At 35.8% G+C, this 22,731-nt stretch overlaps 2 protein-coding genes across 2 annotated transcripts; one reads left to right on the forward strand and one right to left on the reverse strand.

Annotated features, from left to right (window-relative positions):
- Window positions 1-1,389: 1,389 nt before the first annotated feature.
- LOC127082830 (replication factor C subunit 3) lies at window positions 1,390-8,576 on the forward strand. Its single transcript, XM_051023066.1, has 9 exons — window positions 1,390-1,763; window positions 1,855-2,071; window positions 2,246-2,325; window positions 2,419-2,578; window positions 3,771-3,852; window positions 6,221-6,350; window positions 6,437-6,500; window positions 6,586-6,654; window positions 8,232-8,576. Exons 1-9 carry the CDS (start codon window positions 1,568-1,570, stop codon window positions 8,329-8,331), a joined length of 1,098 nt encoding a protein of 365 aa, XP_050879023.1. The 5' UTR covers window positions 1,390-1,567; the 3' UTR covers window positions 8,332-8,576.
- Window positions 8,577-9,559: 983 nt separating this feature from the next.
- Window positions 9,560-11,696, reverse strand: LOC127082831 (NAC domain-containing protein 2). Its single transcript, XM_051023067.1, has 4 exons — window positions 11,680-11,696; window positions 10,817-11,226; window positions 10,453-10,727; window positions 9,560-10,359 (listed from the first exon to the last, which is right to left on the reverse strand). The coding sequence occupies exons 2-4, from the start codon at window positions 10,974-10,976 to the stop codon at window positions 9,931-9,933; spliced, it is 864 nt and encodes a 287-aa protein (XP_050879024.1). The 5' UTR covers window positions 10,977-11,226; window positions 11,680-11,696; the 3' UTR covers window positions 9,560-9,930.
- Between the last annotated feature and the right edge of the window lie 11,035 nt (window positions 11,697-22,731).

The following is a 22,731-nucleotide window of genomic DNA, read 5'->3' on the forward strand; positions in this document are numbered from 1 at the left end:
CGTCAAGTTGTTCATTTTCAAAATCTTTTCACAATAAATGGAAGAAAAAAGACTTATTAGGTTTAGATCTTCCTCGGTCTCTAGTTATTCGAACACTGCTGTAGAGCTCCCCTGTGTGAACAATCGTCTTCCGTTAATGAATTTAGACTTAATTCTCCACATATTTTCATAACAACTTTTGAACGAAAAAGAGAGTGATTGGGCTTAAGCCTATTCCTTTTCCCAATATTTGGATCCTGCTATAGAGCTTCCCGTTCGAATACCTGTTTCCACTTAAAAGAAACTAAACCAATCAAACTTGTTTTTCACATTTGCGCGACTTCGAAAATCTTTTTCAGAAACGAGTATGTTTTATCCATTTTGACGCAAAACAAACAAAGACTTCAGCCTCCTAGAACGAGCAACAAGTAAAGGTTTATCCGCTCAAATACGATATAAGCATCACTCCTGAAAAGCAACCAACAAACAACTATTTTTTATAAATAACTACGTAGCCTGAGTTCTCCATCGCATCTGGAGATACGTAAGAGTATGATTTTGAAATCTTGTCAGACACAATAATAAGAAACCCGAAAAATATTTTCTTTCTTTTTTTCTCGCTTCTCGCATAATAAGTAGAAAATCTCAAACGACATCACGCTAACACTCATTTGCATAACCAACTAAATGGGTCCCATTTAGTACAAAAGATGTAGGGGATGCTAATACCTTCTCCTTACATAACTGATCTGGTTGCAATGACCATTTCCCTTAGCTTTAGCGAGTTTTATTCGACATTTCCCCGTTCCTTTGGAACAAATAAACTTCGGTGGCGACCCGAGCGTGCAACACGCCCATGTATGAGTTTTTGTGCAGCGACAACCACAAAAGAATTTAAACCATCAGTTTTTTCAAATTTACCAATACAAATGAATGCATTTCGGTTTATAAAATATCCGATAGAAACCATGTATTTTTATCGACTTTTTCAAAATATTTGATATAAACCATGTAATTTTACCTTTTTTTTCAACAGAGTTGGAAGAATTTATGTATTTTTACTAGGTTTTTCAAAATATCCGGTACAAATGCATTTTTATCTGATATTTCTAAAACACCCGGTATAAATGCAAGTATTTTTCTAAAAGAATCGATAAAAAAACATAAAAAATAGTCAAATTAAATACTCACGGTAAATAAATACGATAGTTTGAATACAAAAATTCAGTATTGGCGAGAGATTTTCAAATTACTCAAAATATTGTCATAGAATAGTAAAATGAACTTTTATCACAAGATTATCATGGTAATTGCATTATAGCTGGGGTGCCGAATCAAATTTGGGGTGACAGGAAAAAATTCTACAAAATTAGCCATAAAAAGTATAATTTGCCCGGTCCAATAGTCACACAAATTTGTCGCAGAAGAATGTGTTTTGAGCGGGAAGGCAACTTTTTCCTCTCTCCCTTCTCTAAGTGAAAAAAAAGAAAGAAATTGAAATAGAATAGGAGAAATTGAGTACACACCGAGAAAAAAAAACAGCACAAGCCAGAAAAGAACTCTAGTAGTTAGTTAGGGTATAACAACGATGGCGGAGGGAATCCACTCTATGGACATCGACGGCGCCGACCTAACCAACTCTTTCTCTGCAAACCTCGATAAGGGCAAAACTGTCATTCTAGCCGGCAACCCTTCCCACGGCGGCAAGGCCTCTCTCTGGGTCGAAAAATACCGTCCTCAGTCCCTCGACGACGTCGCTGCTCACCGTGACATTGTCGACACTAGTAACTCTCTATAACTTCCCTTTCAACTACTCTAGGGTTTATCATTCATCTTTTTACGATATTCATTGTTTGTTCGTTTTTGTTTGTGTAGTTGATAAATTGACCACTGAGAACAGATTACCCCATCTTTTGCTGTATGGTCCTCCTGGAACTGGCAAAACATCAACTATTCTCGCTGTTGCTCGCAAACTATACGGTCCGCAATACCATAATATGATTTTGGAGCTCAATGCTTCAGATGATAGAGGAATTGATGTTGTTAGACAGCAGATTCAAGATTTTGCTAGCACTCAGAGCTTATCATTTGGGTTCTCTTCTCTGCCTTTTGTTTTATTTCCTCTTGTCTATGTCAAGTTTTAGTGAAAATGGTTTTGATTTTAAATGGCCTTGTTTTTTAAATCCTTTTCTATTCGTGTCTGATTTGAAAGTTACATGGATACAAGTAGTGTAACTAGAGTTTCAATTTTTCTTTTGCTGTTTAGCGTCAAGCCTTCTGTAAAACTGGTCTTGTTAGATGAAGCAGATGCCATGACTAAGGACGCCCAATTTGCATTGCGTAGAGGTGTGCATTGAATCTTATATGAGATCTAACTGATGTATATAGCTTCAATCCAGTTTCTTGAGGTATAATGCCCTTCATATTCTTTTGGCACAGTTATTGAGAAATATACAAAGAGCACTAGGTTTGCACTTATCTGTAATCATGTAAACAAGATTATCCCTGCATTGCAATCAAGATGCACTCGGTTTCGGTTTGCTCCTCTTGATGCTGTACATGTCTCTGAAAGACTGAAACATGTTATTAATGCTGAAAGGTTTGTTTCCTTCTCTGATATTATACAGTTAGCTTGTGTTTGTTTCAGTTGGAAGATGTCTTTTGCTGGGTTATGTTCTCATTTTATACCCAAATTTGTATTCGAAAATAACTGTATCTTTTATTCTTAGTCGGAGATGTGAATACTAAGTGCCATTTTTGTTATAATGAAGTGAATGAAGCTTTGATTGCTTTGTCAAGGGTTTGAATTTGTTATGTGAATGTTTTAACACCGATCAAATGTTTATCTTCCAAATGCTTGAGGATTGGCCTTTTCTGAGAGTTGACTTTTAAAATGAAACCAATTAAGAGACCCGCGTAGGAGAGCTAAATTAAGCAGTGAAATATAAAGTTAGAGAACAAAGTAAATGGGAAAATGGAAGCAATTAATCTGCATATCAAACACATCCTGTCATTCTTCTAACTACATCATCTTAACATACAGATCTTCATCATAGCATATTATTATTAGGTGTCCTTAAATGGTTGCAGTTATACTACTTTATTTTCTTTGTTTATTTGAATTGTGGAGTATTCATAGCAGAAAAAACACTACATTGTTGAATGCAAACCATAGTATAAGAAGTTTGGGTCGATCTTTCATTTTATGTATTTTTTGTTCTTGTGCATATGAACAGAATACTCCATGATAAGGGTTATTATATGCTTTTATTATACTGGTTATTGAATCATAGGATCAGGGTCATCTACAGTGAAACTGCTCGTTTTAAAAGTTTAAGACCCAATTTGCGTGTCTATCTCTCTGTAACTGCATGTGTATTTCAACTGTCGGTATTCTAAATCATTGAATCATATTTATTCCTTTTAGTTGATTAGACCAATGAATTCTTGATACTGAAACTTAACTTGCTTCGAGTTATGGAGTTACCACTGCCAGAGTTTTGTATATTTTCTAAAATGTTGTGAGGATCAGGGAATCATTAGCGATTGTGTTATATGTCCAGTAAAATGTATCATGTGAATCACATAATGTCTTTTAATGTCAAATGCAATCAAATATTGGAAGACAGTAAGACATGCTGATCTGGTTCCTTTGAAATGTCTCACTTTCTCTGCTGTCGCTACTAGATAACCACTCCACAATAATTTTCTAGCAGTCAAAACATTATTATTCAATTTTTGGCTTGGTAACTTGCTATGTGTTGATGACTAACGTTTTGGAGTTTGACTAGGCTTGATGTTCAAGACAGTGGTTTGTCTGCTCTTGTTCGACTTAGTAATGGTGATATGAGAAAGGCGTTGAATATTCTTCAGGTGATTTTTTTAAGTCTTAAGTTTTCTTATATACAAATCTAGTACATCTTGTCCTTATTTTATGTTAATATCTTCATATAAAAAAGTAGCTGTATTTGTGGAGAGTCAAACTGTTCTTGAGAATTAGTACTAGTACTACTCAGTTTTAGTATTGAACCCCCTGTCGCTTATATCAACATGAGTATCTTGATGGAAACTGATGAACCCGTAAAGTCAAGATAACGAAACTGTATTATAGAATGGAAATTGGTGAGCTCAAGGCTCTATAATGGTGAAAACAAAACAAGGAAATGTAAAACAGAGTTCTATGAACTCCTAAACCAAAGCTAGGCTTCTAAACCAGTGAGAATTATCTCCCAACTGTTTTCCAACAAACTTTCTGAATGAATCTCAACTTCCCTTCACTCTCTTATAACAAAAATTCCCTAAAATCTGGGAATATTCTAACTAACTCTATGGATTACTTCTTCTATAACCTTCTAGAATATTCCTAAGTATTTAGCTGTCCTTTCAATGCCACCTCTTATAAATAACCTTATCCTCAAGGTTGGATGTAGTTTCCATTACTTTTCTTGCTGCAAGGATGTCCTTTAATTCACATAAGACACCAGTAAGATTCAGGTTGCTCTGAACACTAAAGTGGGCCAGCAAATGCACCCCACAACTGGAGGGCCAAATCTTCCCCTGTCTTATACAAATTTCAAAAAGCTGTAGATTGTGGGAGGATAAGCAGCCGCGGCCATAACAACATTGAGTTTCCTAGGGTGCCATTGTGTTGCCAAAGCTATTTAATACAATAACACTGCCCATCATGAAATTCCCGCTCACAAAGATGCAACCGTATACGTTGTCAAGGAAAAATACATATTGAGGGGATTTTGGCTTGAACCTAACCATTTTGTAAGTGATGGATCTAGTAGCAAGAGCAGTAGCAGCCACAAATGGAAAAGAAGAAAGGAAACTGGCTAAACTGGATGCTGCTACACCATGGTATCCATTAAACCTTTATCGCTTAAAAAGTTGAGCAACATTTTTTAATTCTCAAGTCTGATCTATGCACACGTTGCCTTTCTATAATCGTACTTGGTACCTTCATTATCTCTGTGACTTCTTCGGATCAATGCACGCCTCAAATTCTTTCACTGGTTTTCTTCCTTGAGATACTCATATGGAGATTTTCCGCCATTGATCTTGGTTGTTCCTTCACTTGCCAATAAAATGTCTCCTCATGTCAACCTTTAAACTCGTGATCCTTCGATTTCTCTCCACAAAAACTTGACAGTTGATCTTCCCTGCTTCCCGCGACGTAACTCTGAAAAACAAGTGACTATTGTCTCCGAGATCCTCCTCTGTGGATGCAACCCCCAAATGCCTTGCTACCTTTGTCCTTAACAATTGGCGAAACTCCGCTAGAAACTCCGCCACAAAAGATTTGACGGTTTCCTCCGATCTTCCCATTCTTGCTTCCAATGTGTCAATTCTTTCATTCACCTTGAACCTCCCGAACGCTGGCTCTCCCTCAACAATCTGGCAGGCCAGGCCATTGATAGAACCCGTTAAATCAATATAACAAAACTGTATATTATAGAATGGAAATTGGTGAGCTCAAAGCTCTACAATGGTGAAAACAAAACAAGGAAATGTAAACCAGAGTTCTATGAACTCCCAAGCCAAAGAGAATTCTCTTCTAACTGTTTTCCAACAAACTTTCTGAATGGGTCCCAACTTCCCTTCCCTCTCTCATAATAGAAATTCCCTAAAATCAGGGAATATCCTAACTAAGTCTTAGGATTTCTTCTATAACCTTCTAGAATATGCCTAAGTGAATAGGTGTCCTATCAGAAACATAAATCAGGGAGCTAGTTAATCCTGAGTGAAGTCTTGAGACGGCAAGTACTAATTTCAATATTTTCACTCAAATGAAATGCAAGATCTAAGACTATTCAATAACTTCTGTGCTATAGGCTGTTTAGAGTTATCTACATCAATAACTAGCAGCATATATTAATATTAAATTATATATTCTGGATTAGATACATGGTCCAATAATACAATTTGTTATTTAAAAAACCATGTACATGCCAATAGAATGATAATTTGATGTGTAAATTTGTGTTTCTCCTGATGTCAACTTAGCCAAAATGATAAATGCTTATTATTATTTTAATTGGTTCCAAATGTGTGATTATTCTTTCTTGAAGTTTTGATTGTAGTTTGCATGATTATATTTTATGCAAGTTTCTGGGACCACTAGTAATTTACAGCTCTATGGAAAGTGCTATGAATTATTATATCTTGAATTTTTGTGTTTTTGATTTGAATCAGTCAATCCTTGCTGACATATTTTTTTGCTTTGACATTTTTGCAGTCAACACACATGGCCTCTCAGCAGATAACAGAAGAAGCTGTTTACCTTTGCACTGGAAATCCATTGCCCAAAGACATTGAGCAAATATCATACTGGCTTCTAAATGAACAATATTCAGATAGCTTTAAAAGTATTCAGGATTGTTTTAAACCCTTTATAAATGTATTTAGTATCTATAACCATTCTATCGTTCTTATTTGCATTATTTTCTAATAGGAATTAATGATATGAAAACAAGGAAAGGACTGGCCCTTATTGATATTGTAAGAGAAGTGACAATGTGAGTCTTGTATATCATGGCATTAGTGTCCAGCTTCCTGGTAATTCATTTTATTGATCTTATTTATACTGTATTGTTGTCACAGGTTTGTTTTTAAGATTAAGATGCCTCCAGCTGTTCGAGTGCAGTTGGTGAATGATTTGGCTGACATAGAGTATGTGTTGCTGCCTACTCTTTTATGTGTTATTCAACTTGTGCTTGATCGGACAAACATATGTTTTACAACGATGTTTACATATTAAAGATATATTATAGCTATCTGCAAGGCTGATAGAAAGTTATACCTCATTGTCGGAAATAGGGAAGAATCCTGTTGATTACAACCAATGGTGGTACTTTGAGGGCGTCCGTATCTCCCAATGCCAAATTGCCCTTTGATTTGTTGACAACATGCATTACTTTCTTATTGAGTAACTAGCTAATCAACACTTAATATGATATGAAAAGGGCACAGGCTCCTTAGGCTTGTACCTTTGAAAAGCCTTTAAAATAATAAGCTTTTTGGTCAACTCGAGCTTTTATAAATTTGCAAAATAAATAGGCTGAACTTGGAAACTGGAATGGACATGAAACATTGTCCTAGGTGAAAAATCAGGCTAAAGCTGCCACTCATAAAAAATGCTTCAGATTATGTGAGCGATTTCTAAATTGGTGTAGCCTGTTTCCTTCTTGAGTAAGCATAATTATGAAAGAGTAGAACAATATGGCTAAGCTTATCTTGATAGAAGATAAAATACCATTTCTTTTGTTATCTCCCCCTTGTTTTGTGCAACTGGACATCAATTTTTTATACAGGTAAATTATATGTAGCTATACATTGCTGAGACTATATATATGTATGCATTACATATCTTAATTTGTAGAAAGTGAGAATAGCTACTCATAGTTCTATTACATGTGATATGGTACTCAAATCATGCATTCATATAGACAGCATATCACAAATGACCATTTGTACACCTACTTGTGTGCTTTGTCAGTCTCATGCTTCTATGATGGGAAGGCAAATAATGGTAAGGGTACCGTGGGCAAACAAAAAATATGGAGTGTTTATAAAAAGAAGACTAGTGGGGTGTCTCAGTAACTAGTGAGGTGTCTAAGTTGTAAAAATTTTCTATTAGTAGTAACTAAGGTGTAAATCTTGTTAGTAGTAAATAAAGAGTACATCTTCTCTTGGTAATATATAAGGATGAGTTCTAGGGTTTTAGAGAGTATAATGGAATTATTTCTGCCAGGGCCCGATAATAGACATTACCATGTGTTGGAGCTTTGCTTTGGGAGTAGTTAGAGAAAACCCTCAATTGCACCGGTCTCTTCTCTTTTCTTATGCCATGATTACTGTTTTAGTTTGCAGGACCCATTGATTTCTATCATTCTAGGCAGTAGATAGGTAGCAGGGATCTTTAGTAACATGCAAATGCCTGGAATATAAACAATAACTGGGCCAATACCCTTTTTTTTAATGTGATGTCCCATTGCAGTGTCTTCCTTCTTTTGAGTGGTTTGGTGCCTAAAATTAGGCTTCAACTAAGTGCACCTAGGAATTCATATGATCTTTTGAGTGGTTTACTTAGTCATGATGTACCATCACATGATCTTGCAACATAGATGTTTGAATACAATATGAAACTTTAATGATAAAACATAGATTTAAGATTTTTTGTTTTCTTTTTTGGTACTTAGAAATATATGAACGCTTATCATAATCAGATTGAAATTTCATTGTTGCAGGTACAGATTAAGTTTTGGGTGCAACGATAAGCTTCAGCTAGGTTCAGTTGTTGCTTCATTTACACGTGCTAGATCTGCACTGGTTGCAGCTGCTGCATAACCTTCACATGAGTATGATGATGCACTGGTGTGCTATATTCGTAAATTAAAAGTAGACATATTCCTAATTTATGTGTACCAAGATATTTCCCTTGTACATCGTAATATGCATCAGGATAGTGAGTGCTATAGTATTGGTGTATCGTTTGGCACTAGCGAATGCTTTGATAGTGCTTGTACTATTTGTTAACTTTTGGAGATCTAATTATATTTTATAAAAATCCAACTAAGGCTAATGAGATTAAATTGGACAGAATGTGATGGGATAAATATCACAATCACTAGGAATAGTACTTTTTAACATTTCTTTGACGGATGAAATAAGAGATGTTATGAGTAGAGAGAGACGAAATTAGCTGATACTCCTATCTTCCTCTGATACAAATATTTTGAACCACTACATTTATTCGACAACATAATCTTTACTTTTTTTATGCAATTAAAAAATCATGTTTAAGAGTTTTCGAAAATTCTGTTTAGAAATAGATTAATGATGTCCGTGCATTTATCTGTCCAAGGCAGATAGTAAACAAATTGTGTAGACTTCTTAACTTAAAAACTAATCTCTTCATTTTAAATTATATGACGTTTTGGATGTATTGAAGTACTACCATTTATGTCTGTGACTAGTTTATTTTGTTTGTCAAATTGCCTCTAGTTTATTTATGTATGTTATTTATCGAAAAATATATTAACGGCGAGATGACTGTACTCAGGCGGCAAATGTCAAAAAAACATTATCATTGTGATTAAGGAGAAACATGTTTTTTTTCTTCTTTCTTTTTGAAAAAGGAGAAACATGTTCGCCACATTGAAGAGTGAATACTATAAATAAAATCACCCCCTTAACAAATTGCAAGTTTTGTAAATTATTATATTATTACTATTACATAAATTTTACTACTTGAATTACAAATTTATCCAAAATTTTAGCTTTTTATTTTATATATCAATTCATTCATACATAAAATAAATATAATAATCCATTTTTGCAAGACTAACAATTTAGCTACTAGTATTATTTCATCTTCCATTTATAACCACCGTTTTGGACTATCGATTAGTAATCTTAAAATGCCAAATATTGACCGGTAAAAAGAAAATATAAAATTAATTAAGTACACAAAATAGACTCTAAAAAAGAAGGAAAATGGCAATCCTACTTATACTATAATGGAAAATGGCAATCCTACTAATACTATAATTTTACTTAACTAATACTAATTAAGTAGAGTAGAAAATGCATACCGAGAGTGTATTAATTTAGGATGTCTGCAATTGACATTCTATGACATGAACATGTTCTATACCCTATCTACATCCTACAATAACTACGCACATGCTAATCCTAGAAACAGATAAAACATACATGCACCCTTGGTTCCATCCACTTCATATAGGGATGCACCAAAACTCTAGCCCATCACATGCATTTGCACCTTCCTTTTGTTTTAATTTTCCCTTCTCATATTTTTCTTTATCTTATAATAATACTCTACGTGCTCGCACAGGCACACTCATGGACATTCGTCTCGTGCTACCGTGCGATACGGTTACTGTGATTGTGTGGCAGAGATTCTTCTGTTTTATCTTTCAATTCTCAAAAGGTTTTGGGCAAGTACATGAACATATCCTGCAACGGCGACATCTGATTATTGCTCGGGTATTGAGATCCAAAACCAGTATTCAGAGTGGCATCCAAGTAATTATAAGGAAATTCAAGGCTCTTTTCCCACTCGTTCCACTTAGGTTCGCTTTGCACCTCGCTTGCAAACTCCGGCGACACTACGTGCTCCGAGCAACTCGAATCCGTGTGCAGCTTCGGGATTGAATCCGAAGTATCAAAATACATATAATCCCTCATTCCCGCCGGCGGAGGATGTGGTGGAAGACCTCCGCCACGTGTCAGAATATCCGGCTTCTTCTCTTCAGCTTCTGAGTGCTCAATTTTCCGGCTAACAACACCGTTTGGTTGTTTCTCGATAGTTCCTTTCTTGTTGTAAATACGGCAAAGCACCCAATCATCCAACTGCAAAATGAACCGTTGGATCAATAACCAAAATATCTAACATAAAAGTGTAATTAACCACATTTGAACCCAAGGATGAAATTGTAATTTTACCCTTAAACTGTTCTTTTTGCGAATGGAGCGATCTACGTCAGCCAAGCGATACTCGTGCATGATCCAATTGGTTTTATCACCTTTAGGTGCTTTACCCGCGTAAAAAACCAACGCTTTTTTGATTCCAACCGGTTTCGGATTACCTATGGGTTTATCCGCACCGGTTGCCTTCCAATATCCAGACCCAGCCGCCCGGTTCGGCCTTGAACCGTTCGGATATTTCCTGTCTCGTGGCGAGAAAAAGTACCACTCCTTTTCTCCATAAGAAGCCAAGCCTAAAAAATAACAATAATAAAATAATGTCAAATTAAAATGAAAAATAATCAATAAATTTATACACAAATTAGAGAAGAAGATGGATTACCGGGAAGTTCCCAAGGATCGTACTTATATAGATCAATTTCGGCAATAATCGGAACGGAGATAGGTTGCGACGTGCATTTGCGGCAGAGATAGTGCATGACGAGCTCCTCATCCGTTGGATGGAATCGGAAGCCCGGTGGCAATTGAAGTTCGGAAACCATTATTGTAATTTCTAAAGCTTTCTGGTAAGATCTGATTTGTAATGAATGGTTCTCCCTAGCTATATCTTCTCCGTGAATGAAGAATTCTAAGAAGAAATTCGGTGGCGGCGCTTGAAACTTATCACATAAGAGAGAAACGTGTATTTATAAGGAAGAATAGAGGTGACACGTGCTTGAGTAGCTGGTCTTTCTAGGATACACGTGAACGATAGCGTTTTGTTAGTGCTCATAAGCGTGAAAGATGTAGGGCCTAAAATATGTAAACAAAATACCAATAATAATTAGTTGGTCTAATAGCGATGACTATGAAATTAATAAGCAGTACTATTCATTAATTCCCTACAATTGTAATTGTATTTAGAAGAAGTTTTAAATCACTTAATGTTAGAACTTAAACGGATATTTGAATTAGATTAAGTAGTTCAATGAATTGGATATTAAAAGTGAAAAGAAAAATATAAATGAAGAATTCATTAGAGCACATAATTGTAAGATTAAATCAGATCAATTAATAGGCATACAGAGATATTATATTAATCAGTATTCGAATTCACAATAATTTTCAATTTTCAATTTAAAATTTATTACTCTTGATAAAAATTTATTATTGTATTATTCAACTCAATTTGGAGTGACCACCGGATATAATGACCCATAAATATTTAGAATTTGGAATCTTATTACCCTACGAGTTCATACTTACGGTAAACATAAAGCGTTACTTTATTTCAGTATTATATTCCCTTTGTATATTTTTCTACATTTCATTTTCTCGGTTTTATTTTGTACTTTATTGAAATTCATATTTTGTGGTCAATTTTATTTGCATGATAAAAAAATAACTTATGGGATGAAATGAATGAATAATAAGGAGGTGGGTGGTTTGAAAGTGACAAGTGTCACGCTATCAAATATGATGAGTGCGTTTATGTGGGGTCCACAGGAGGTGATTTTGTCACTGCTTACGACATTGGTTTTGGATCGTGGTGCGATCAGTCTTTGGGGCCACCGTTGTTGAAGTTGTAGTCGGCGCGTTTTTCTTGACTTTTTGTAGGTGATGATTTTCAACTGTGGATTTGGTGTACACGTGGCACTAAAACGTGAACCTTCGTTGGATCATCTATTGGCGTGATTTATGATTTGTAGCTATTGTTCCACAGCATCAGACCCCACTTTACCGCGTAAAAAACCCTTGCGGCTTCGTGAACTTTCTTCTTTTTTACCGCCTTTCATTTTTCACTTCATTCTAATATTTTGCCCTCTAATATTCCACAAATAATTTTTATAGAGTTGTACCCAGCTTGATTTAGATATTAATTTGTTAATTATTAATACAATTAAACAATAGTAAGTAATTTTTATAGGAGTTTTTCCTGCCGAGTAGTTTTAGGAGTAGTAATTTATCATCCCACAGATAATATTTGAGAAACCTGTGGTCAATAGTTTTTTCTTAAAACAATGAGTTTTTTTATTTTGTTTTAATATATGTTGATTGCGTGAGTAATGATTTACTTACGTAATCAATTGAGGTAAAAGTAAATTTTTTTTAAGAAAAGGAAATTTGCTATTATGCGTTACTATCTTTTACCGAGATATGATAATACAGTACTATACCCAACTGAATTAAATATTTACAAAAACAATTTAATTAAGGATATCGACTTGTTCTTTAAAAACTTAAAAAATCTACGCATATGTTAAAAAAACAATAAAAAGAATATAAACTTTAAATGAAACCAAGGTAAACTTTTTAAAATAAATGTTTTAATTTTAGTTCTTAACATTGTCCATAATTAATTTAAATAATATTTATCAATTTTAAATCCACCATTCTTACAATTATTTTCCTTTACTTTGTTTTAGGTGAAGCTAGAGGGGCAAGAAATCATTTTTGACCTATGAAATATTTTAAAGTGTCTTTGTGATTTATCATGGTCTTAACATTTCAGAACATTTTAGAAGTAGAAAAGGAAAAGGTAGGATAGAAGTGGCGATTTTGTTGGGGCTAATAGGATCAACATAGGAGAGTATTTTTAATTTTGGGTTTTTTTCTTTAAGAACAACATCTTTGATAGAAATATCTCATATATTTATCCAAAATTTTAAGATGATAGATGTGTGAGCTTTTTCACTTATAAATGCTTAAGTCACCATTTTTAATCAATATGAAATTTTCTCAAACTATTCACACTTGTTATTCTCAACACTCCCTCTCAAGTGTGAGTATATCTACAATGTCCCATCAAATGGAAGCTTCTTTTATTTACATACAGTTGTACCACCGTTGACACTTTTCAACGGGACATCACCTACAAGATTTTCAATACAAGTAAACTAGTCCCTTCACTCGAACCAAAAGCTCATAATATCATTTTTTGGGCTAATTCAAGGATCATTTTTACTTTGGATTTTTTTTATTTAAGAGGAACACACCTTTGTGAGAGACACACTACATACTCACCCAAAATCTTAAGGTGATAGGTGTGTGAGTTCTCCCACTTATAAATGTTCAAATCTCCACATTTCTAATCGACGTAGGACTTCCCCACACTACTCGCACTTGTTATTATCATTAGATTTGTTAGGTTGGAGATGAAGGAGAAACTTTTTTTTGTCTGGAAAGAGGAATATGTGGTTGAGTGTTATTCTTTGTTAAGTAATTTTGTTTAGCAATATAATTTAGCTGACTATTGGGCGAGGAGCCGAGATCTTGAGTCCGTGTATACCATGAAAAAAAACTTATCATATTTTGACTCGTACATGTCAAATTGACTCTGAGTTGATTTGAGAACTTCTTTGCAGCAAAGTCATGCCTCTTAAAGTCTCTTTATTTAGGTGAAAACTTTTAAATACCTGAATCCAGACTAAAGATAACTTGGTAAAGAGATGCATTATATATTTTGCCTCAATATGAATATGATCCAGAAGTGGTTGTGGGAGAAAAAGGAGAATCTTCCACACCATTTCTTAAAATGTGATTTCTTTGGGCAAATTTGATCCAACGCTCTAAAATGGTTGATTATTTCATGTGCTATAATTAATGTAATATGTACTTGTGATTACAATTTATATTGATCTACTATCCATATGAAGGAGAAGAGAGATTTTAGATTCTAATATGTAAATGAATCGACCTAACTGTTTGGCTATGCAGTTATATATATATGGTTGTTTCTCAGAGAGACTAGTTCTAACACCTGTTAGGGTGGCCACAAGTCCCCTGACCTTGACACAATAATAGAGTGAATATGGTGAGTCGCCCCTTTAATATAAGAGGTGTTGTTAATCCATGACTTGGAAAATTTCAGTTATTGACTAAGAGGATTCTGTTACTTCACTTAAAACATGTCTTGACATATTACTCTTCCACGACACAATATAGTAGAAAATGGGGCGAACTCAACCACATGTTCTCCATATGACCCACCCCACCTTATTCAAATATTCCCCGTGTTATTTATGAGTTAGAAAGGTGATGAGCCAAGGAAGTTGGCCATTGATGGGATTTTTTTATGATATTACGGTCCACAATTTCTCAAGCACGGGGTCTGTAAAGGTGAAATGATTAAGTAAAGACTATTAGAACAAGATTTTGATTCTACAATATATCTCTAAGTTTTGATGATAACAAAGAACAAAACAATTTGGTACCCTAACAGTTTTTGTTAAGTGTGCAAGATTCTAAGTTAAAATGATAAGTCACCTTATGACTATTCAGAAGCGAATATCTGGCATCTGAATTAGCCCAGAAGCACTGCCCAGCACAAAGACAAATCACATCTGACCCTGAACAGAATGCATCTAAGGAGCAATCACTTGAAGAATCTGACTCTGAAGTTCAAGCTCTGATGATCTGATTCTAAGAACTCTATCTGAAGACTCTACAAGAGAAATATGAAGACTCTAACTCTGAAGACTCTGATCATGCTAACCTCACTCTGACATATGCTCAGAAACACGCCATCAGACGTCACCTAGTCAAAAACTAAAGCTGGAAACATTCAAATTGTAGTACAATCCTTTTAAGGAAACATTTGATTATGCTTTAAGACTTCTATGGAAAGGAAAAGAAATTTACTACATTTAACTCCCACAGCTAGCATGAAATCTTTATTGATTTTCCCCAACGGTATCATCTCAAGTGCTATATAAGGGCCTCTTCACAACTTGCTGAAAAAATAACTTTCATACAAAATCATTATCATACTCTGATTATTCATTCACCATTATTGTTGTAAAAAGAGTTTCCATACAAGAGTTGTTGCTCAATATTGTGTGTTTATCTTCCACTGTTCTTAAATTATGTCTATACTGCTTATCTACAAGCATCTAGCGAAACACCTTGTAATTCTTGTAATTGCTTTTGATTCCTCAAGTGACTTATTTAGGTCTGTAGACTTGAGAGGGCTAAGAGGTTGCTGAACTCTTAGACGAACTTTATAATCTATTGAGATTAGTGGATTAAGTCCTTATTGAAGGCGAAATCACCTTGGCCGGGTGGACATGAGTAAGTTTGAATTTCAAGCGAACCAGGATAAATCACTTGTGTTGTTATTATTTATTCTGTGCGTGTGTTGTTGCAAAAATATTTTAATTCCTCTGAAAAAATTCAAACCCCCATTTCTTGTTTCTCTACCTTCAATTGGTATCAGAGCTCCAACTCTATTATTGATTTTTTTGAATCCAACACTTAATCGTGTAGAGAGACCCAGGGTGAGAAAAACTTCATGGCCAACACAAATGAAAGAGATAGCTACAACGCAAAACCTTCAGTTTTTGATGGAGAAAAAATTGACTACTAGAAGGACATGTCACATCTCGAAAAATGCGATTCCTCGCGATGGTCGCGGAAAAATTTATGTTCGAACAGAGTCGCCACCGAACTTTATTTATCCCAATGAAGGAATAGGAAAATATCGACAAAACCTTTGGAAAATAGAATAATGGTCGTCGCAACCATATTCGGGTTCGGGAGTGGATTACGTAAGGGGAATGTATTAGCACCCCTTACGTCTGTTGTACTCAACGAGAACCTTTTAGTTCTAATTTGCGTTTCGAGTGTTAATTTATGTTTGTTTGTTATCTTTGGGTTATAAAATATTAGAAATTGAAATGGATGGGAACCTCAGAAAAGGAAAGGGGAGGTTTTTTATTAGTGTGCTCGCGAAGATACATCAATCTCCTGCCTACGTATCCTTATGGTGCAATAAGGAAGTCAGAGCATTCGTAGTTCGGGGAACTACGGTTTGTTGGTGTCTTTTAATGAACGACTGTCTAGATCGCATTCTAAAGGATAAACGTTGGCTTGTCTACTCTCGGCGGAGGCTTAAGCACTAGTTTGTTGTGCGCATCAGAAAGGATTAAATAGTGTTCTTTTTTGAAAAGAGTTTTGATCACACGAGGGTGACAAGTTAGATTAATATGTTAGATGTTTTGTTTGACTGGTTTTGATCGCACGAGGGCGAGAAAGGATAAACTTGATAGGTTGTGTTGAGATTTTTGGTTGGATGACGATTACTCGGATGATCGAGTAAGACAACTCGTATCCTAACAGTCGGGAAAGGGAATAGAAGACTCTAGACCACTTTCTTTTTCATCCTTAATTACAGAAAGGATTTGATAATAATTAAGGTGTTTTAAATGGATGACGAATACTCGGATAATCGAGTAAGACAACTCGTATCCTAATGTCGCATCCGCGAAAAACAACCGGCGGGCTAAAACAAAACAAACAGAGCCGCCACCGTGCGTTATTTATCCCAAAAGAGGGAAAGGAAACGCTCGAAGTAAACCTGGAAAGGAAATGGTCTCGCGACCAAAGAGATGGGATCGGGAGTCGGTTATGCGAAGGGAAGGTATTAGCACCCCTCCGCATCCGTCGTACTCGACGGGATCCACGCTCAAAAGGAAAGAAAAAGGTTGCTAAAACTGCTCACAAACATCACACACACACTGAAAACAACACAGGTGGGATAAGAGAGGAACGGGCTCACTAGGATATCGCATCCTATGCCTACGTATCTCATCTGGAATGAGAATCAGAGCTACCGTAGTTCGGCTCACGCACGCCAAACAAACCACACGCAGGAAACCGACTGCCAATCGCTGGACTTATGTCAGACTCCACACAAACCGACAAACATGGAAACCGAATGCCAATCGCTGGACTTACATCAGACTCCGAACCAACAAACACACACTGGAAACCAACTGCCAATCGTTGGGCTTACGTCAGACTCCACACCAACAAACACCAATAGGATACGGACTGCCAATCGCTGGTCTTACGTCCATCTCCTAACACACACGAGAAGGTTAACCAACAAACAAGTTACTAAGGAGTCTGGCACTCGAGCCTAGCAACTGTCAAGCAAACACACACAAAAAGAAAAAGGGTGCCCGGAGAGATCTCGTACGACCTCCTGCCTACGTACCTCATCTGGTATGAGGATCAGGGCAACATAGTTCCCCTGAACAGGGGAGAAACTTTCTCCTAACCAGAGACTGGGAAATGACAAACTAGAAGGGAGACTGACTCGAGCCTAATAGTTATCATGTATTCCACAATGGTCCTAGGTTGAGTTTTCTATCTAACTTGCAAAGGTAGCAAGCTATCCTAAACAGGCAAAGCAAAGCATACAAGCAACACAAAGCAAACATACACACAATTAACACACACTATATACAAACAAAGTGGGCTCACCCAAGGGTTAGGCTGTGAAACACAAGCCAACTGTAATCGGGTGATGTTAGCTCTTAACCCTAACATTGAGAGTTAGGGTGAAGCAGATGAAATGGGAAGTGAGGGGTGTGCCTCACAACTCTTATCCCTGGCCAGGGAGAGCTTCAGAAAAATGTAAGTGTGGGTTCAGAAAGTGGGAACCCTTCTACACTTATGACTGACTCAACAGAGATCTTGGGTTAATATCCACAATGCATCAACACCAGTTGTGTGAGCAAAGGGATGACTTGACTGAATAGCAAGAGATGGATTGCACATCTTTTGTATCTGCCAATTGCCTTATCAAAGGTCTTTTCCTGCTTGGTACAAAGATAAACATTCACAAGCATTGCCTCTTAAGGAGGGCTTCAGACAGGTGCCTGACCAAATAACAGGCCAAGTCTTCCAGACTACATGAAGTCAGAGAATTCTACCTCAATTGGTTAAACAACCAAGCAACAACAAAAGCAAGTTCAAAAGAACTATAGCAACTAATGTACCTGAAAACAATCTAGCTCAGTTAGTATTCAACTCAAATAGTCAAACAGACAAACTAATGGTCAACAGTTAACTGTACAAACAGACAACAAGCAATGCATCAAAGCAAAACACAAGCTCAACTCAAAGGAGATAATCCACCTGCAAAACAACTTAATGTTAATCAATATCAATCAAACATCAATCCAAATGAGCAAATGAATCCAACTCCTCAAGGCCATATGCTTCTTGTCCTGAAAACACAACTCAAACATAAGCACTAACCACTAGGACAAGGCCTAGGGTCAAAGAGGGAGAAATAATTCAAAACAGAACATGAAAATTGGCATAAATCAAGTTCAATCAAATTAGAACATCATCCAAGTGGTCTCATGTCCATATCATCAACCAATTTCATTTCACAAAGCATCTAAGGCAAAGCATGCAAGTTCAAAGCTCATTGAAGCAAACAGAATGAACCAATCCACATCAACTCAAAAATAATTCAATAAATCCCAAGAAAAATCATGGCTAAACAGCACTCATCACATGATCAACACACCAAAATTCAAAGCATTTGGACAAGTATAGACATGTCAAATAAATTCCATAAGGCAAGGCAAGGCAAAACAAGCTCAAATAGGGCACAATTTCATGCATCAACTTCACACAAGCCTAAAACAGAATCTACACATGATACATGTCTCAAACCAAAGCCAAGATAAACTTCAAAGTGTCTAGAATCAATGTGCAAAATTGCAAGTTCATATGATAAACATCAAGAATTTCACAAATCATCTAAGTTCATGACTCTCAAAAAGTCCACAAATGACAAGCCAGAAGAGAAAATCTCAAACAAATCCAAATTGAATCCAAAAATTCCATAAAAATTCACAAGCAATCCTAACATTCAGAAGTAGCATCATGCAAACATTCACATCATTTGGTATTGAATTGGCATGGTAAATAAAATCCACAAGTTGGACAAGCAATGGTGTGACACACATTGTCACACCTACATTAATCATGTCATAACTCATCAACCAGAAATGAGAAAAATGCAAACTCTATACCAAAATGTCCCTTAAGGTGTCTATTTTAAGCATGCAAAATCTCAAGAATGTTGGATAAAATCTCATAATTTCACAATCAAAATGGCAAGGCATGTCAAGAAAACACATGTACACACATTCCCTAACCAAAATTAAAATCCATGCGTGCACAATTTCTGGAAAAATCATCAAAAAATAGAAGACATCATGAAGATCATTGTGCAAAAAACCTCATGTGATTTGGATAAGTATTCATGGACTTATGATTTTTTGAAGTGGAGAAAAAATAAAAAAACACATGGATGAATGTACATGAACATGGATGGTTAAAGATGAAATAATGCGAAGCCAAATTTGAAAATGTTAGAGCAGGGAATCGAAGTGGCTATCAATTCAAACTAGGGCGCGTTTCATGCTGAAACGCTGCGTATCACTAATATGACATGGCACTGAGAAGCAATATCCACCAATCAACTGGACACGCAAGCCTACGTATAACCAATGCATGGCAACTAACAGAAAAATCCATGCAATCACGCGCTGGACGGATCAAACTCATTCTGGAAACAGAAAACCTAGGGTTCTTCAATGTTCATCGCGCGTTCATCATCATTCATCAGCTCAAGAAAATTTATTCACAGAAATTAACGAAATGCATATCAATGGATTCGTCTTCCAATGTACATCATCAATCTAACATCGATTCAACCTAACTCATCCTATATCACAAGATTCGAGCCAAAACATTTTCATGCATCAATCTTAGATTCACAATAACTCACTCATTTCTTGATGAAATTCAATGCCACAAAGCTCAGATTACTCTACATTCAAAGATCTACCACATGCATCCATTAATTTCAAGAATTAGAACATTCGAAAAACTGACCTTCAATGATGTGCAGAAGTGGAATCGATCGTTTCAGGCTTGATAAGGTCAAAACAGAAATTCCTCAGCTCTCATATGCATGAATGAAGCAAGGTTTTGATGTTAAATGTGCACGATCTAGCTGAAAACTCAAACTGCCATGGATGATGCTTGTGCTTCAACAGTTCCAAAAGCTGCTCGAAAACCTTGTAATCTTGCTTTAATCCAACTCAATTATGCTTCTGGATCGTGATTTGATCAAGGACAATGCTAGGTTTATGAAGAAAATTGGAGAAAAGTTGAGAGGAAAAATGTGAAGCTTTTGGAAAACTAGATCTAGATCTGAGAATTATGCAATGTTAATGAAGAAAACAATTATGATTAGGTTTATATATATTCTGTTAATGATGTTGCTAATCATAATTAGCCAAAATGCAAAAGATTAAGCAAAAACCAAGTTTTATGACCAATTTTGCATTTCACCCACATGTGCATATACCAATGGAACAGTGCAAGTTTTATGTTTCAATTCACTTCAAAATGCTGTGCAGAAGCCAAGGCAAGTGTTAGGAAGTGAATTCAATGAATAATTTTCAAATTGCCATTTTCCCTCCAAATTTCAAATGAAAAATCAAAATTTTTTTGCAATGGAAATTCATGGATTATGATGCTTGAATTGGATAGAGCATGTCAAAACAAGAATGTGGCAAAAAATCCCACTCCATTTGGCCTTTTGGTTCAAAAGTTATGCACTTTTGAAGTTCAAATTTTCTTGACCAAGATTAATCCATAACTTGTCAACAACACTTGAGAAATTCATGTTCTTGGACTTTTTGGAAATGGGAGAACAAGATCTACAACTTTCGTGTTGGACAAAATTTCATTTGAAGCATTTTTGGACATGTAATCTTGAGGAGAAAACCTTTCCATTTTTGGCAATTTTGAATTACAAGTCACTTTCTATTTTTGGAAAGTTTTCATCTGACTTTATTTTCTTCAATGTTGATGTTTGAAATGTCAAATGAAACTTATTTGGACATGAATTAAGTGTCTCTAACCCTCTCCCACCTTCAAATCCATCATTGAATGCACAGTTGACTTTTGTTGACTGATAGATAAATTGGCCATGCATAGATGAAACTGAGCCACAAACTCCTGATGAAATGGCTCCAAAATGAAACCTTAGCCTCCACAAGCTCAATATAACCATATGATGATCCCTCTCTCAATGAAGACCTCATCTCCTTGACAAGCCCTGATTGGCACAATTCAGATGATTAGGGTTGACCAGAGGTCAAAACCCTAATCCCAAGGAACTGATCATGAATAATGAATCTCTTGGTGATGATAAAACCAGGATGATGATGATGTGCCATTTCAGCCAAGATAAAGATCAACCTCCTTGAGGAACCAAGAAAACCCTAATTTGAAGCACAAACCCTCAGATGGCTAGTGATTAATTTATGAGACCCTCAATCTTGCATCTTAACCTTTTTATCTTCTGACCAAGACTTGGGAGGATGACTTGCTTATTGTCTCCATATGACATGCAAAGATGCAATTACTAATGTCCTACAAATGAAATGCAATATGCTAAGCTAGTCCCAAGAGAGGAGGGCAAATTTTGAGGTGTTACACCTAATAACCAGGAAAGGGAATAGAAGACTCTAGACCACTTTCTTTTTCATCTGAGTGATTACGAAAATAAGTTTGCGTATGGTTGATGTATTTTAGCATGAATGACAAATACTTGAATGACTGAGTAAAACAACTCATATCCAAGCGTTTGAGGAGAGGAATCGAAGACTCAAGACCATCTCCCTTTTCGCATAATTTGTTATGAAAGTGGTTTGATTAAGTTGTATGTTTGCGGAGAAATGACAATTGTTCGACTGACCGAGTAAGAAAACTCATATTCGTCCAATTGAGGAGTGAAGTTGAAAACTCAAAGTCGACTCCCTTTTCATTTATCTTATTGTAAAAAAAATGTTTTGATTTAATCGGGGTATTCCAATTGAACTTGAGAGAAAATACTCGACGTTGGATCGAGGTTTTAGATTTGTATTTTGGATGAAGTGAATTTATTTAATGTATTGCTCTTCTACTCGATAAAAATCGAATAAGTCTCATTGTAAGAAAGCCCAAGAGTAAGCTATGTGAGGTTGATGGCGATGCTTTAAAAGCGATCGACTTACAAGGGTGTTTTGAATTGGTTTGGAAGAGGCGCACTCAATATTGACCGAGGTTTGTACTTACATGTGCATATGAATCAAATTATGACAATGGTCTCAAAATGAGTTTACTTATAAATTTTAGCTTATGCAACGTGAATGCAAAATAACCAACACGAAAATAAAGAGTCTCATTGTAAGGTAGCCCAAGAGAAAGCCTTTTGTGTGCTAAAGTGACCTAAGCTAAACAAAAGATAATGGTCTTACAAACATGCATGTATTTTGCGGGTGAAAATCCAAGTGTTTATATAGTATCACCAAGAGTGAAGGAAGGTTTCCAAGCAAAGGTCCTAAAATGAAATCCTCTAAGTCCAAGTTGGTTAAGAGTTGAGTGAATATTTTTGGTCTTACCATTTTATCATGTTTTGGTTATTTTTAATATATGATGACAATAAAATAAATAACA

The sequence above is a fragment of the Lathyrus oleraceus genome, chromosome 5, assembly GCF_024323335.1.
Source record: "Lathyrus oleraceus cultivar Zhongwan6 chromosome 5, CAAS_Psat_ZW6_1.0, whole genome shotgun sequence".
Lineage (NCBI taxonomy): Eukaryota > Viridiplantae > Streptophyta > Magnoliopsida > Fabales > Fabaceae > Lathyrus > Lathyrus oleraceus.